A 17,782-nucleotide genomic window follows, 5' to 3' on the forward strand; every position below is an offset into this window, starting at 1 on the left:
GTTCTGTTTTATCGCTTTCACAACTCGTTATCAATCTTATGCTATTGTCTGGAAATGTAACAAATACACTTGATTTAATTTTAAATTCTCATCCTTACCTGATACGTTCAATCACACATTTACCTGGTATAAGTGATCATCGTCTTCTTCATTTCACTTTCAGTTGAACTAGTTCCAAAACCTATAACAACGGAACATTATAGAGGAATACGAAAAGGCCAACTTCGCCGCAATTAACCGAAAATTAACAACATTTATAAACGACTTCCTCCCTGATTTTGGCAACCATTCAGTCCAAACTAACTGGAACTTGTTTGTTGCTAAAGTAAACGAAATAAACAACAAGCATATACTGACTCAGAAAATTGCTCTAAATCCAGAAGCGCCCGGCTATGGTACCCATATCAAGCCGCTTGATTTTGAAAGAAACGTTTCTTTTTTTTTGTCGCTTGGCTAAAGGCTCACCCACCGAATTGAGGTGGGCTACTTACATATTAGCATTTGATATAACGTCACAGCATTAAAGGCTGCTAATCATAAGCTTTTGTCTACTACTCTTCCATCAATGTTAAATATCATTTAAAAATTTTGGAGAACCATCAATCCCCCATGTACTGACCACATCTTCTTGGATGACACTTCGGTTTCCCGTCTTGTGCTACTCTTATAAACGGTACTTTCGTCAAAAACTTTTCCACCAAGTGTAAACGTTTTCTACCTGTCACGCGTGAAATTGGCTATATACAAATGACTCCAATTTGTGTTTAAACGTCTGGTGTCATAATGCGAATTAATCGTCTCGACATTAAATATTCTCCTGGCTATGACTCAATTAACACAAAATTCCTGAAAAGCACTAATGTTGTTAGTTCACTTATTCTTACAAAGCTTTTTCAGTCGTCCCTAGATGCGTCCACTTGACCTAAAGAATGAAGGATCGGGTAAGGTGATTGCCCTACGTAAGTCAGGTAAAAAAAAGATCATGAAATAACTACCGTCCCATTTCTTTAGCTACTAAGTGTTGTAAACTATTTGAACATTTAATTTTTTCTAACCTTGGTAAATTCCTCGAGTATAATTTCTTTTTCACCCCAGCTCAGCACGATTTTCGAAAACTTTTCTCATTCAAGACACTACTAATTTCATTCACTCACGATTTACATCAAATTTGGGATCTTTCTTCTTTTGCCGACTGTATATTCATCGATTTCCTTAAGCGTTTAACAAGGTTTTCCACAGACTTCTCTAGTACAAATTAACCAAACTAAATCTAGATCCTAACACTGTCCCATGGATTAAGGTCTTTCTAACAAACCACACTCAGTTTGTTACAGTAATTGGTTTTAATTATTCTTTCGGCAATGTGCATTCCGCTGTAGCCCAAGTTCCAGTTATTACCTCTCTCCTTTTTCTCATTTATATTAACGACCTTCCTGCTAAACTGTCCTCTATCGTAAACTTGTTCGCTGATGACTGTGTTATTTTTCGAGAGATAATCAACGAAATTAACGTTACCAGGTTGCAACTCGACCGCGACGCAATATCTAACTAGTGTAACTCGTGGTTGATGGATATAAATATTAACAAATGTAAAGTACTACATGTACCATGTGTTTTCCGCCAACGTGCCACTTACCACCTAATCAGCGTTCCTTCAGAACGCGTAGTCTTACAAGTATGTAGGTGTCCATGTAACTACAAACCTGTCGTGGTCAATTTACACCAAATACGTTATTACCTACGCTAAGCGCATGTTAGGCTACTTACGCCATAGCTTCACTAGCTCACCTCATAACCTAAAATACCTACTCTGTAAGAGTCTATTACGTCCTAAGTTGGAATACGCTACTTCTCTATGGCATCCTGGCTAATATAACCTGAAAACGGCTTTAGACCTTCTGCAGGACAACTCACTTTGATTTATGATTTCTAATTATAATAGAAGTTCCAGCATTTCTTCCATGAAACATAATCTTAGTCCTTCTATGCTGTCTGCTCGACGTTGCATTGCACGTCTAGCACTCTTTCATATGATTTATCATCATCCTACACTGCACACGCCATTCTTTACAAGACCCCATTATGTATCAGAGCATGTTGATCACTGTCATAAGGTGGGGACCTATCCATGCGAAAAAAAAGCATTTCTCGTAGTCGCTTTTCTCTCGCACATGCATAGATTAAAACCGCCTTCCCACTGATATAGCAAATTCTTCTGATAACTGCCTTTTCAGTTTTTCGTGAAAATTTAGCCAACATTGTATAACCAGGAACTTCTTTTTTGTGACACAGCAGCTAACACTGTATAGAAAGGAACCTCTTATATTCTAGCATTGTGTTTTCTTTACTTTCTATGTTCCAGATTTTGTTTTGTAAGACTCCCCTCAATAATGCCTCTGGCCCTGATGGTATGATAAATAAATAAATAAATAAAATAAGTAAGCGTTGTGGCATAGAGCCATGCTGTAAACATTAGAAATCTATAGAAAATGAGCTAATCCCCATTAACAAAAAGTAATACTTAAAAGAAGTACGGAAAACATTCTAGCACACTTAGAGGACACATTAGGTGAACATGTAAATAGAGCATACAAATATTTTGTGAATCGTTGACGTATATGTAACTGTTAAGCTAAAGAAAGCGCCCTAATGAATCGTTCCAGGCGTACAGGATGCTGTTGTGGCTGCAGCGCATGCCCATTCAGTGCAGAAATGAAATAAGTGTTGTACAGGTGTACTCGCAACATCTTGTTGAAGGCAATTGCATAGTTTACTACACTGAAACATAAATGAAAATTTGACGTTGTTTGTAAAAGTTGGCAAGACATGTAGTTGGATGGATGTTGATGTAAAACAACGTTTAGCGAAACTGAATTATTAGGCAGACACTACCTATTTTGGGAATGTGCGGCCCCGACGATTAGAATACGTACGCTTGTTGAGGCGTTCGCCGCAGTCTATGCGCCAGTTGTAGTTGCAGAAGTCGTAAATGCCTCCATTGGGGTCAAACAGGAGCCCATTCGGGCAGACCTCCTCAGTGACGGTGCCATTCTCGCAGCGGGTGTAGCGGTCGCAATCTGTCGGGTGCGGCCAGGCCAACAGACCCGGGTCAGGGCAATGCCGCGGTTCCACCACGAATGGTTGAGCGCCTGCATCGTTAGCAATTCGTTAGAATCTGTCGCGGCTTTTTTGTTGTTGTCACAGGCAGACCCCCTTCCCTTTCTTTCACACACCCATGCACACAATCCAACACACACTTTAACATTCACAGTAAAGCAACAGTATTAGGGTCACACAAACGGAGTTAATTTCTGTCTAAGCGATGCGAACTAGCAAGACGTCGAGAAAAACTCAAAATTATTCAACTTTAACTCTGTATCATTACATGTTAAAGAATGATCTCATTAGGCAGCAAGACGTAGTGGGACTCATTACTCTCACAACCTGGCGTTGTTTAACGTGCACCCAATGCATGGCCCAAGAAGCCCGCAAATGCACGCAAAATTTCCGCGCGAGTGGCCGCTCGAAGCCCTTTGCGTGTACTTCCGGGATTCTTTGGCTCTCAGAAAAACACTTTTATGTTTCTCTACAAGTTTCTCATCGAAACGTTTTTATCTTGTATATTATTTCAAAACCTGATTAATTATCTAAGACAAATTGTCTAATTAGGTAGAATTTCAAAAAATATTTGATCATCTTGGCACTGTGCAGCTACGTGACATTTGCATATTTTTAAACTTTGACTAAAGTTAGCTCGGACACCCTATATATATACTTTATCTGGTTGTGCTACACTCGGGACTGCCATGAGTTGCACTTCACTCTCAAAAAAAAAAGAGAGGTGTGTGTCGATAGACCTCCTTTATAACAATTGCCAATGCGAATAATGCGGTTCAAACCATGGATTCAGGACCTAAAAGAGGTACCATGCAATGCGGACGCATTTATCACGTATTTCCGCAACACTAGCGCTGAATTTTTCATGTTCATACCTGTTGCCATGCTCACGTGAATGCTTCAGGTAGGAGCAATAAATAAACGCATGAAGACAAAATCAGTTTATCAGACTCGCAAAGCATTCCTTAAATACTTTGTGTTCTTTAATTTCATATTGATTAGTATCGAAAGAAATGAAGTACGATGTCAGTAAATTCACACTGAAACCCCAGTGCCACTACGTCAGTATGAGGTCCTAAATTTCGTGCGTCGTGGCTTAGTCAAGTGCTGTTCATGCACGGTGACCTTGTCTGCTAAGGGTAATACAATCGTGCTCTTCGACAACAGAGTGCCTGTTGCGTACACATAATTCCCGGAAATTCATTACACTGCCGATATTCGCGTCCACTTTTTCAATGGGTTGAACTGGATTTCAAGTTAAGGTTTTATGTTAGGATTAATAGTATATAACTTTCGATTAACAAGTAGATTAGCTCAAGTTTTATAATTATTCGTTTATTGCAACTTCCAAGCCTGTTAAGAAACGTGCCTCCGTGGTCAATGTTATCCGGTGCAAATCCACTAAAATTGGCGTTTGTTCTCTTCGAGGCACTTTGGAACGTATGTACTAAAACACGCTGTACACTCTTACGGCTCGCGCAGGCAGTGATAAATGGGACTCTTGAAAACCCAAGTCTGCAGAGGTAAGCGTGGCCTAGTTGCTGTCAAACTGCTTAATGGTAAAGCGAGTTCATTTCTTCCATAATGGACAGTGCCTGCTGCCGGAAGGAGCACCTCGGATTCAAGCCTTTCTCTAATCGACAAAAATGTAGCTTGAAACACAAATGCGTCATCCGACAGCCGTTATTTGATAACAGTACCACGTTTTCTGCCAGCGGGTTTCCAGGCACGCAAAGCAGGCACTGATGGTTACATATGTACGGAAACGCATATTTTAATTATTTCTAAGGATTTGTGTTTGATAATGTTCACTTCTTATTACTTCTGTCAAAACGCCTTTAGTCTATCTTCATCGCCTTCTAGGGAACTTTCACTGCTGCATTCGCGGAATACGATGCAAGAAAATAGTGAAAGTACTTTTCGCAGGCATTACAGATTTCTTTTTTCCTATGTTCGAGGCACTAGACCATCTAAAAATAATTGTTAGCTGCTCGTTTAAACAAATATACTAGTGGATTCTAGCGGTTGTTGAATCTAGCTTCAGCAGAAACCTTATAAGAAGGCCACAGAGCCTGAAAACCGCGGCCGCACGGCTCCGAAGCTCCGATAAAGTGGGGTAAATTTTGCACCAGTTGGGGTTGTTTTAAGTACATCTAATGAGGGGAACACAATCCCTTTTGCATTCTGCCCGCACCACAAGGCAGCCGGCGCCGACGGTATCGAACCCCCGACCTCGATGCGGTAACAAGGGGCGTGCTCAATTCCGAGGGTTGTCGAGTGCGGCATTACTGGCGTGCCGCTGGCCTCGAGCCATGTCCTTGCCCGGAGAAAGAAAGGGTGTTCGGGACATACTTATTCGCGAGGCCTCGCTCTGAAGGAGTGAGCGGCGACATCTGGGTCAGCGGCCTGTGCGCCTAAGATCTCGGGGCGTGTCGCGAGTAGATTTTTGTTTTTTATGCCACAAAGCACGACCGTCGCTTTCTGCTTTTGCTGATTGTGTCGCATAAGCGCCTACCAGCAGGGTGTACGACAACTTGATGCTGCTTGGCTTCCCGTAGCGGTGTGTTCCAATTCGTTCCAATAGGCGAGGATGTCTAGCCTGACGCCTTAAGAAACAGCTTCGTTTCTGCAGCTGTCTGCATAAGGGATCAAGAGCGCATCTTTACAACGTTCTAGAAGTTAACTAGAACTAAATAAAGTCAGTTATGTCACACTTTTTATTTCATTTTGTGGTGCTCCCTACTGAGTCATGATAAATAAAACAACACACGCTGTGTGTGCACTTACTACTCGCGCAAATAATATTTCCTAAGTATGTTATCTCACTCCGGCCTAAACAGCAATAACGCATATGCTTTCACCCTCTTCAGCCACAAATGATGATATTCTGCAGAGAAAAGATTAAAACGTGAAGCCATTGTGGGTTTAGGAGCCCAGAGTGGGAAGTAAAACATTCACCTGGCAAATATTATGTAAAGTCGGTCGCGTCCGCATGGGGAGAAATCATGACTCAACAGTAATTTTTTTTCGGAAGTAAGCTTTGCTAGTTTAAAGAAAAGAGGGACATTATTTATTCAAGGTTCTGCGAGTGGTGCATCAACGGGTTCACAGGTCGGGGTAACGGAAGAAACAGGCCTCAGATGCAATGCACAGAAAACATCGTATTTCCGGCAGCGGAGCCTCATTTTCACCACGCGCTGCTCGTGCGCGCACAGTCCCCCCTCCCCCCCCCCCCCCTGCTGCTTCCCCCTGCCCCGATGCCTCGCAACGTTGGTTGAAAGACGGCACGCTCCCTCCCCGCTTTCCACCCTTCGGCGCGGGCGAGGCTGAGCGAGGCGCCTGGCAAGGGCGTTATCGCCCTCGGGCTTTGTACGCAACATCAACGTCACATTGGCGCCGGCCGCAGGAATGCGCCTGGAGGAACCATATAGTTTCTATCGCAATAAAAGGAGGTAAGAAGCTTGGCATGCGACTCGCTTTCATGTAAAAGAATGGTCAAAAGAGACAGACCGATGCAAGCTATTTGACCGCAGTGGTGTTATACGCATAATTTAAATAAGATTAACTATTTACCTCTGCTTCGCATACACGTAGAGCTGTGTATAAAAATTTAAAACGAAGGCTTGCTTGGCTTGATAAGAACTTCCAGTTTTCTGCCTTTGGTTTTTCCCCTACTGCTTAAAATTGATGCTCAAAATAGTTTTCTTTTCATTGCTTACGCCTACTCTCGATGTGAGCTGTACATTCAGAATGAAAATAAGCGCTTTTCCGAGTATTCTTATGCGCCAATAATAAGGGGTTGAAGGTTTCATGGAAAACGACATTGTATTAATGCGCGGCTAAGAGCACAGTGTGCGTGTGAAAAAATTGCAGCTTCCACCGATTTACCCTTGGACTGTAGATCGTGTGATTGTTTAGGTAGTATGTATACGTTAATATAAGACTTCCCAAGAAGAGGTCGAAGAATAACACATATGGATAGAAAATGAAATCTGTGTTAGCCGAACTTCAATCGGTATGCACGAGCAAGAAACGACCTTTCTGTCGAAGATATTTTCATGGTGATAACTAAATCAGACGGGTGCCGCTACACGTATCACGTGTACATTACGGTCGTGCTTGCCCATATATGTCTAAGTGTGTCACTAAATTTTGCAGCTTGCGACTCAGCCTCGGCGGCATTTGTCTTTCTATCCATTCATTGTAGTTGTCATGTACGCTGCTTTATGTTAAAATGAAGCATTCCCCACTTGTGCGAACCACAGCTTTATTGCGCCGACATAGCTTGGAAACGGCGGCGTTACACGGGATCGACGGCGCCACGCCAATTGTTGAGTGGTTCCGATTTGACCACGAAGTAAACTTATAGAGCCCCCAAACCATAAGCTGCGCTTAAGAAACGCAGTGGTCATCCTCGGTTAGTCATGTCGGCTTAGCATTGCTCGTGCATGTTGCTACGCTGCTGCGTGAGCCAACTATAAGACTATTCAATAAAACTTATGTGTGAAGTTACACAATAATAACGACTCATATCAATCCGAAATGACCGTTTGCAGTAACTGTGGCCTCATACTACTGCTTGCTGTTTATGACAAGAACAAGGCACATATTACAGCGTTTAAATAGCCCTTATAGTCGTGATATAGCGTTTATAGTCTAAAGAACCACCACAGAAAACAAACATAGCGGTATTGGTATATATGATAAGAAGTGGTTCGAGCAGAAGGCAGCCGCTCTTAAGCAGGGCTTCATAAAGTTATATCTAGCCCACTAGGTATTAATTTGCTGTTGGTTATTATTTTTTCGCCTATCGACTTTTGTGTATGCAACGTCCCTTAATTTAGAGGCAAAGGGCCCTGCTTTAATATCACTGTTTCCCTGGTGTATTATCACGTGCCCATGATACTTTCTTTACAGCGAACGTTGGCTTACAAACTAAAAAAAAGGCTGGTGCTGTCCTAATCGAGTTTACAAAAATCCTATATACAAGCATTTACACAGCTTTGGGAACATCACCATACTTTCTTAGACTATTTCAAGAAGCAGACATCTAAGGAGAATTTTTTTGCAGGATATCCCCACCAATTAGTACGAAACCATAAGCTCTAAGTCATCATCCTATCATCATCATAATCAGCCACTGCAGGGCGAAAACATCTCCCATACTTCTCCGACTACCCCTGTAATGTACTAATTGTGGCCATGTCGTCCCTGCAAACTTGTAAATCTGATCCGCCCACCTAACTATCTGCCATCCCCTGATATGCTTCCCGTACCTTGAAATCCAGTCCGTAACCCTTAATGACCATCGGTTATCTTCCCTCCTCATTACATGTCCGGCCCAGGCCAATTTCTTTTTCTTGATTTCCACTAAGATGTCATTAACTCGCATGTGTTCGCTCACCCAATCTGCTCTTTTCTTATACCCAAACGTTACACCCATCATTCTTTTTCCATAACTCGTTGCGTCGTCCTTAATTTAAACAACCTTTTCCCTAAGTCTCCAGGTTTCTGCCCCGTACGTGAGTACTGGTAAGACACAGCTGTTACACACTTTTCTCTTGAGGGATAATGGCAACCTGGTGTTCGTGATCTGGGAATGCCTGCCAAAAGCACCCCAACCCCTTCTTATTCTTTTGATTATTTCAGTCTCATGATCCGGTTCCGCGGTCACTACTTCCCCAACGTAGATGTATTCCCTTACCACTTCCAGTGCCTCGCTACCTATCGTAAACTGCTGTCCTCTTCCGAGACTGTTAAACATTACTTTAGTTTTCTGCAGATTGATTTTTTAGACCCACCCTTCTGCTTTGCCTCTCCAGGTCACTGAGCATGCTTTGCAATTGGTCCCCTGAGTTACTAAGCAAGGCAATATCATCAGCGAATCGCAAGTTACTGAGGTATTCTCAATTAACTCTTATCGCCAATTCTTCCCAATCCAGGTCTCTGAATACCCCCTCTAAACACGCTGTGCATAGCACTGGAGAGGTCGTATCTCCCTGCCTGACTCATTCTTTATTGGGATTTTGTTGCTTTCTTTATGGAGCACTACGGTGGCTGTGCAGCCGCAATAGATATCTCTCTTTTTTTACATACGGCTCGTGTACACCGTGGTTCCGTAATGCATCCATGACTGCTGAGGTTTCGACAGAATCAAACGCTTTCTCATAATCAATGGAAGCTATATATAAGGGTTGGTTATATTCCACACATTTTTCTATCACCTGATTGATAGTGTGAATATGGTCTATCGCGAGTAGCCTTTACGGAGTCCTGCCTGGTCCTTTGGTTGACAGAAGTCTAAGGTGTTCCCGATTCTATTTGCGATTAGCTTAGTAAATTATTTGTAGGCAACGGACAGTAAGCTGATCGGCCTGTAAGTTTTCAAGTCTTTGGCGTCCCCTTTCTCATGGATTACGATTATGTTAGCGTTCTTCCAACATCCAGTACGCTCTAGGTCATGAGGCATTGCGTATACAGGGTGGCCAGTTTTTCTAGAACAATATGCTCACCATCTTTCACCGAATCGGCTGTTACCTGATCCTCCCCAGCAGCCTTCCCCTTTTGCATAGTTCCTAAGGCTTCCTTTACTTCTTCCGGCGTTACTTGTGGTATTTAAAATTCTTCTAGACTATTATCTCTTTCATTATGGTCGTGGGTGCCACTGGTACTGTGTAAATCTCTATAGAACTCCTCAGCCACTTGAACTATCTCATCCATATACGTAATAATATTGCCAGCTTTGTCTCTTGCCACATACATTTGCTTCTTGCCAATTCATAGTTTCTTCTGCACTGATTTTAGGCTTCCTCCGTTCCTGAGAGCATGTTATATTCTGTGCACGTTATACTTCCTTATGTCAGCTGTCCTACGCTTGTTGATTAACAAGGGAAGTTCGGCAATTTCTATTCTAGCTGTAGGGTTAGAGACTTTCATACATTGGCGGTTCTTAATCAGATCTTTCGTCTCCTGCGATAGCTTACTGGTATCCTGTCTAACGGGGTTACCCCCGACTTCTATTGCACACTCTTAATGATACCCGTAAGATTGTCGTTCATTGCTTCAACACTAAGGTCCTCTTCCTGAGTTAAAGCCGAATACCTGTTCTGTAGCTTGATCCGGAATTCCTCTATTTTCCCTCTTATCGCTAACTCATTGATTGGCTTCTTACGTACGAGTTTCAACGGTTCCCTCCTCAAGTCTACGGTCATTCGAGTTCTTAGCATCCTATGGTCCCTGCAGCGCAACTTGCCGAGCACGCCCACATCTTGTATGATGCCAGGGTTAGCACAGAATACAAAGCCTATTTCATTTCTCGTCTCGCCATTCGGGCTCCTCCACGTCCACTTTCGGTTATCCCGCTTGCGGAAGAAGGCATTCGTTCTTCGCATAATATTCTGTTCTGCAAACTCTACTGATAACTCTCCCCTGCTATTCCTAGAGCCTATGCCATATTCCCCCACTGACTTGTCTGCAGCCTGCTTCTTGACTACCCTGGCATTGAAGTCGCCCATCAGTATAGTGTATTTTGTTCTGACTTTACCCATCACCGAATCCACTTCTTCATACAAGCATTCGACTTCCTGGTCACCATGACTGGATGTAGGGGGCGTAGGTCTGTACGACCTTTAATTTGTGCATTTTATTAGGTTCCACAACAAGACGTTCCACCCACTCGTTAATGCTATAGGGTTCCGTTATGTTACCAGTTATATCCTTATTACTCAGGAATCCGACTCCTAGTTCTTGTCTCAGCGCTAAAGCCCGGTAGCAGAAGACGTGCCCGCTTTTTAGCACCGTATATGCTTCTTTTGTCCTCCTACCTTAACTGAGCCCTATCATATCGCATTTACTGCCCTCTAATTCTTCCAATAGCAGTGCTAGACTCCCCTCACTAGATAACGTTTTAGCGTTAAAGGTCGCCAGGTGGCGGCTTGTCCGGACACAGGGATTCTTAGCACCCTCTGCTGCGTGACAGGTCTGACCGCCGCCGTGGTGAATTGCTTCGGAGCCACTGGGGACTGCGGGCCGGGGTTTAATTGTTGTATTCATACAGGAGGTTGTGGCCAAGTACTGCACCAGGGTTGCCAATCATGCTCTAGTGAGGGTGTGCGTTACCGGTTCTGGTCGTCGGGATCAGGCCGCGCTCCAGGCCTGTTTATGCAATTTTATCAACACGCGATTTTTTTTCTTTTGTTTTTAATCCGGCAGGAAATGTCGCGGCACCGTGATTCGAGCCACGGTCCTCTTGCATGCGAGGCGGTTTCTCTACCTCTACGCCACCACTGCCCCTAAGCTCTAAGTAATGGTGCTCAAAAACTAAAACTTATCTGCAACAACATAATAAACGAGAGCCATTTACAAGGCCAGTCTAAACAAAGCAGGGCGTTCATGAAGTCCACTTTAGTGCCATTAAAAGATAGGTAGCAGGAAGCTCGGTGCAGAAGCTAAAGTGCTCAATCAATACGTATTTGGTGTTCAAATACTAATGATTCTAACATCAATAGGGCACGAATTATTTAAAATACCGGTGCAATTTTTTGCAGGTAACACAACTTGAAAAATCTCCTGTGGCGTAGATCTTATATGTATTCAGTTAAAAGGATTACTTAAATATATGGACATTGCTTACACCGAAAATCCATATCACGGTCTAATTAGATGACAGCGCTTCACTAAGCATCTACTTTGCGCCTGGTAATATGTTTTTGCGTCTTTCAACTAAACACCACCTAAAAATCCATGCTTTTCGTCGCTTCTTTCTGTGTTCTGCGTCTAGTTTGCGCTGGTTAGATCACTATTTCCAGTCGTCATGTTGCATACATGCAAGAAATCAGTGATTGAGTTGCCTGGCTACGCACACCACGACGCGCTGTGTCGAAGATGATGCAATGTTTTGGAAGTATTGCAATGACCTAAAAAACCCTACGAATAATTAGCTTATTCATAAACCTAATTAGTCGGAAATATTTTCTGTAACGTTAGTTACTATTCAGAATGTAAATAATTTTACTGTATTTTAGTTAGCCTCGCTATTCTTATGTACCATCAAATGATTGTCATGGCGCTTGATTAATTTCATCATGTGCACTACTTCGCAGGATACTCATACTTCTGGTGTTTAATATACTGCTTATCAAAAAACAGTGGCAAGTTTGCAACCTTGGATGACAACGTCGCTGGCTTTCCCTGATTCTGCGACCTGTTACTCACATTTGCTCGGAGAAGTGCGTTCGCTGGACATATAAAGCTCCCATCAAAGGCCTCTGCTAAACCAGTAATTTAAGCAGGAGATTACCCTTCATTACTTATACAGAGACCAGTTTAGGCTTACTTACTTCATCGTAATAAATTATAATTTGGCCTAAGTCATCCTAATGAAGCTAACTAATCGTGATTACCATTAACCATTTTAACGCTAATCGTTAAATATTCTTAAATGCCCACACTAATACGTGTCTATTCCTGATTAATGCACCCCAACTGCTCTTTCTCAGAATAATCAATCCAACCTAAATAACTTTATTAGCCTCGTAGTGATTCATTACGAATAGTTTTTTTGAGTACCCAATTATACTACAATATGCTACGTTGTGCTTCATTAGTGTCAGATAGACTTTTTAGCCTTAATTAAATACATCTTGATTCTTCTTATTAGCCTGTTACACTAATTACCGTAGCGCCTACAATAAATTTCAGTAGCAATGCGTATTCATAAGGCAGTCTCTTATATACACCTACAGGACCCCAAGTATATCTATGTATCCTGTCACGCGTGAGAGGCAGACCGACGGACGGATGGACCGAGTTCTGAGGAAAATAGCCCTAGAATTCATACACATGAACAGCCGGAGATGCCTTTTAAAGTGGTAACTAGCTTCGGCATCGCGTTTTAGCGCATGGCGCACCGCCATGCATCGCACCATCACAAGGAAGCTTTCGCGCGTGAGTTGAATGCCAATTGAGGTGGGCGTCCTTCCTAGGTCTGCCTTGTGCAGCCGAAGAATGCCTGCGCGCCGCCAACCGCGTTCGGCAGCACCTGCCCTCAACCAGCCAGATCCAAGGGCACGCTACCTGGTGCTGATCGCTACCGCACAGCTGCCGACAACGCTCGATTGGCCTGGATGTTTCGGCATTACCTAGTCAACGACGACGTCATAGCGACGCACTAATATGATCAACAGGAGGGCGTCCCTTTTCAGTGGGCTTGCCATCATGTCGAACTCATTCATCCAGCTTCATGCGGTCTGCGCGTTTTGCGCAGATAAAAATTTCCTATGGCCTCTTTAGCCGCCGTATAGCCTATACAGGGTACTGGTGGCGCTGCTGCGCGAGTGGTGTTACACTGCTATAATTTTATTTCTACTCGTGCCATTCTTAAAGAGACACTGAAGCCAAATGTTAAGTCCAGCAAAAAGTCATAGATTATTACTTGAGAACCTTTAGGACGTCAATATTATCGCGAATAGAGTTTTAGTAATGGAGAAATAGAGGTAAATGCCAGACACCACTAGAGACTCCTCCACGACAATCAAATACTTGCCCCATGACGAAGGCACTGCTCGTTTAAATTCTGTCACTGGTAGTTAACCACTCGCTTTAAAAAGAATAATTCGATTGCACTTAGAGTTCGATGAAAACGCTAGTTTGTCAGTCCTATATATATTTTTTAGAAGAGAGACCTCATTGACGTAACCATTGATAACAACACGGGTGGACAAAACGTTTCGTTTTTGCTCAACTCGGCCCCGTCTGCGCTTCGGTGTTCCAGTAGCTTCATTTTCGCGTAGGGCAGCACCGCTTTTACGGTCTCGGGAAACTCGTACAAACTACGAGTAGAAGAGAATTCCACGTCCATGTGACGTCGCACCCCGACATGGTTTCTTAGTGACTATGATGTTGAGCTGCTAAGTACGAGGTCGCGGGCCTGAATCCCAGCCACGGCGGCCGAATTTCGATGGGGGCGAAATGCGAAAACGCCTACGCAATTAGATTTAGGTGAACATTAAAGAACCCCAGGTGGTCGATATTTCCGCAGTGCCCCACTACTGTGTGCCTCATAATCAGAAAGTGGTTTTGCCGCGTAAAACACAATTGTTAAAAATAAAATAAAATAAGATGTGATGCGATGCGATGTCGCGCGATGCTCGAAACGTCCAAGCTACTTAACCAAAAGGAGCTGTAACGGTGAATCCACCGCTCTGTCCTGGCTCGGTTTCTCCATGGTCACGCGTTTTCGTTTTGCGCAAAAAACTGTAGCGCTGTCTGCCGGGCACCATGTCTGCCGAACGTGGACGTTTAGGTCCACGTTCTTTAACGTGCACCTAAATCTAAGTACATGGGTGTTGTCGCATTTCGCCCTCATCGTAATGCGGCCGCCGTGGCCGGGATTCGATCCCGTGACCTCGTGCTCAGCAGGCTAACACCATAGCCACTGAGCAACCACGGTGGGTGTGATGTTTCTAGAATAGTATTTAAATACTTCACGTCGACTTAGTCGTTGCCTTAAGTATGCCTTTAAAGTACTACTGCAATCAGGTTGCAGTCAAGAAAACCCCGGCCCCTATACCCAATACACAACAACACGGACGTTCTGCTACAATATATGTTGTACTATAAAGACTTTATTGCTTCCAAAAATGTCTATGATAGTCCGCAGATGCGGAGTATGTCTCGCAGTGAACTTTTTTATTGCAGTGAAACTTAGAAGTCACGCACGCAACTGGGCCCGTCGCAGACGTCGCCACTGTTACATCGTCGTATTTCTCAGGCATCTTTGTCTGCATGTTTCTGCGGCCATCGAGTTTTTTTGTTTGTTTTGTTTTGCATTGACCAGATGCACACTTGTTTTTTTGCATTTTGTCAGCTACAGCCTAAACATGCACTGTATTTTGCTTAGCGGCGGTGCTCACTGAATATATATAAAGGAGACGGTGTCATGGCGCCTGTCACCAGCGAAACTACTTTTCGCAAAGGGCCCTTCAGCCAAAGTAGAGGGGCTCATTTAAATGAGCCATAGTTTTCCAGTGTCTGAGCTAGCATAATCCCCCATATGTGACGTAAGGTAATTATTCTATAAAGTTAATTGTTGAAGCATTGGTAAAAATTCATGCCTTCACTTTGCTTTCTACGGCAAATAACGTTCGCCCCTGGAACTGATATAGCAGAAGTAAAATTATGGTACATGTGACGGGTCAATTAAAAAAGATTGTGTTAACGGTAAATAAAAGTACCCTATATAGTGCAGCAGTATATTTAATCTGGCATGTTTCCCAAGAAATAAAAGGTGGTCAAAGTGGTTACGTTCCATAGAAAGGTTCCACGTGTTCATCTAAATGGTTAGTCCTACCTCCTCCACCAGCGTATGTTCCGCTGTAATGGAGCATGTCATTTACTCCTAGGAAGATAAATTTGATACGTGTCCTCTTTATTATGTAAATTAACAAGGCTTGCGTATTGGTGTGTCCTGTGACACTCCAATTGATAGCTCATGTTACAGAATAGCTCTTGTATTGCCGTAGATATCTCGGTCGACGACTTGCGAAAAGCCCTTGATAAAACACTTAAAGAACTCCTACTGCTAAAACTATCGCTCATTAAACTTGACCATTTTGTTGTCGATAGATTCGTGACATCCCTGCAAACCAGCAGCAAACTGTTTATGCTACTAATATGTTATTTTTTTTTTAGCCTGTGTATTGCAGCGATGCTTTCTTTGCCTACTTTCCCTGGTTTGGCGTTGCTATCCAGGTGCACTTAGGTTGATTTCTCTATCGTCAGAGATATTTGAGGATATTTGTAGGACGGGTTTTACGGGGGGGCAACTATTGCCAAGCTTCAAACAATATGACACGTCGCCGTGCAGAAAATAACGCAATGTTGTCTGCCGTCGCTTGGACGAAGTCACTCTGGGCTTGTATTTTGACTAATTACGCAATGAGTTCTTAATAAGTGGCCATCTTCAATAAAAATTTTGCAGGGAACAAAGGTGTTTAAGGTAAAAAATTGTAGACCTAATTGAAAAATTGCCAATCCAACTTTTTCGTTTTCAATACATGCTTGCCGCATAAGGTCTTTTTTTTTTTGCAAGCCTAAACAAGAAGCCTCCGAAACACAAAAATTACCGCACGACAAATCGCGTGCCGTGGTCTGGGAGCTCGCAACTGTTTGCCGAAATTCAAAAAATAAAAGGAAATGTAGTGCCGTTATTTTTTACAGCTTAGAAAACTCTCGCCACTGTCACACAATAAAGAACAGAAAGGAAACTGAACACGGAAGTAGCGCAACTGTCACTTCCTTAGTAGATGCTCATCTATGAGTGACGTCAGTGCCAGTGCCTCAATGACGGGCAACAACTAAGGGAACATGTGTATCAAACCGCGCTTGCGCTATCATTGTGCTCGGCGAGGCGCTTCCCTCTTATATGGGTCGTCTATTAAGGTATCTGTTCTCTAGGACACTTAGTCGCCCTTAGTTAGTGCAGATTTTTCCCTTAAAGAGTGAGCGTTACATGTGAGTAGTTCATAGACGGTTGGTACGCCAAGTGATTGAAATGGGCTTGTACCAGGCAGAGAGTGAGCAAATAGAATTTTGAATTACATATATTTTTGTCCATTTAGACTTCGTACATTAAAACTATGAGCTTATTTATAGTATGTTAAATATTTCGTTTAGTTCGTATAGTATATTTGTTGTCTTAGCAAGCACCAACAGCCATTTTAATTAGGACATGTTTTTCTGTACATGTTCTTGGCTTTGTAATTGTACAGGGAACGTCGCTTCTGTCATTGTTAGGGTTCTCAGGAACGCAGTGAAGCTGCCTAGAGCAGCTTTTAGCCGTGAAGAACTTGAAGATTTTCTCGAAGAAATAAATATTGGTTGATTGATTGATTTCACAAACACGGGTTGCAGATAGTTTTCATGTGATGTCACGGACACCACTTCTCTTAAAGCTAGTACCCAAACATGCAGGCAGCGATGGCGTCATTTCCCCTTATCATCACGCGTACATCGTTTTACTTTGTTCACTGTGAACATTTTCCCCGGGTAATCACTGTGACAAATTCATCACTCGGCTCAAGACGCACCTGTCGTGTTATAGCGCTGTTCTTTTTCCAGTCTACGCTACTTCTCGACGTGCGAGTGCCCGAACATGGCTACCACGATGACGTCACGTGAAAACTATCTGTACTCTGACATAGAATGACCACTCACCGGCGAATGACGCGAGGGCCACGAAGACCACGACAGGGCTGATCATCGTCGTTCGGTCTCAGTTATCGACGGTCTCCGTAGGCCGACTACCACGACGCAGTTGCTCCGTTTTTTTTTCTCCTCCCCCCGAGGAGGAGGAGAAAGTGGCGCGCCGCGAGGACCGGTTCACCTGGTTGTCGCCGCGCTAACCCCCATTCTCGAGACCGCTATGCTGCTGCTCGCTGACTCGGTTCATTCGAGTGCTCCTTCCATTTACACTTGCCCTTCGACAGAACCAGCCCACTCGCATGGCGTTTCTGATCCTGAAACCTCGTAGTATGTTATCAGGTTATGAGCAGCGCTCTAGTAATGCAGCAACGTGAGGCACTTAGGTGAGCACGAACTATGAAACACTAAGTAAGCTGAACGCCCACAGTTTATTCTCGCGCCCGTTGATAGTTTGGCCTACCGC

At 43.4% G+C, this 17,782-nt stretch overlaps 1 protein-coding gene across 1 annotated transcript in view; it reads right to left on the bottom strand.

Annotated features, from left to right (window-relative positions):
- The window catches only part of LOC135899052 (protein obstructor-E-like), a 30,509-nt gene extending 13,021 nt beyond the window's left edge, over positions 1-17,488 (bottom strand). Inside the window, exons 1-2 of the mRNA XM_065428298.2 lie at positions 17,332-17,488; positions 2,934-3,149 (exon numbers count right to left, since the gene is read on the bottom strand). Of these exons, the coding sequence (XP_065284370.1) occupies positions 2,934-3,149; positions 17,332-17,377 (262 nt within the window). The 5' untranslated portion in view covers positions 17,378-17,488. The remainder of the gene's footprint in view (positions 1-2,933; positions 3,150-17,331) is intronic.
- Between the last annotated feature and the right edge of the window lie 294 nt (positions 17,489-17,782).

Source organism: Dermacentor albipictus, chromosome 7, assembly GCF_038994185.2.
Source record: "Dermacentor albipictus isolate Rhodes 1998 colony chromosome 7, USDA_Dalb.pri_finalv2, whole genome shotgun sequence".
NCBI lineage: Eukaryota > Metazoa > Arthropoda > Arachnida > Ixodida > Ixodidae > Dermacentor > Dermacentor albipictus.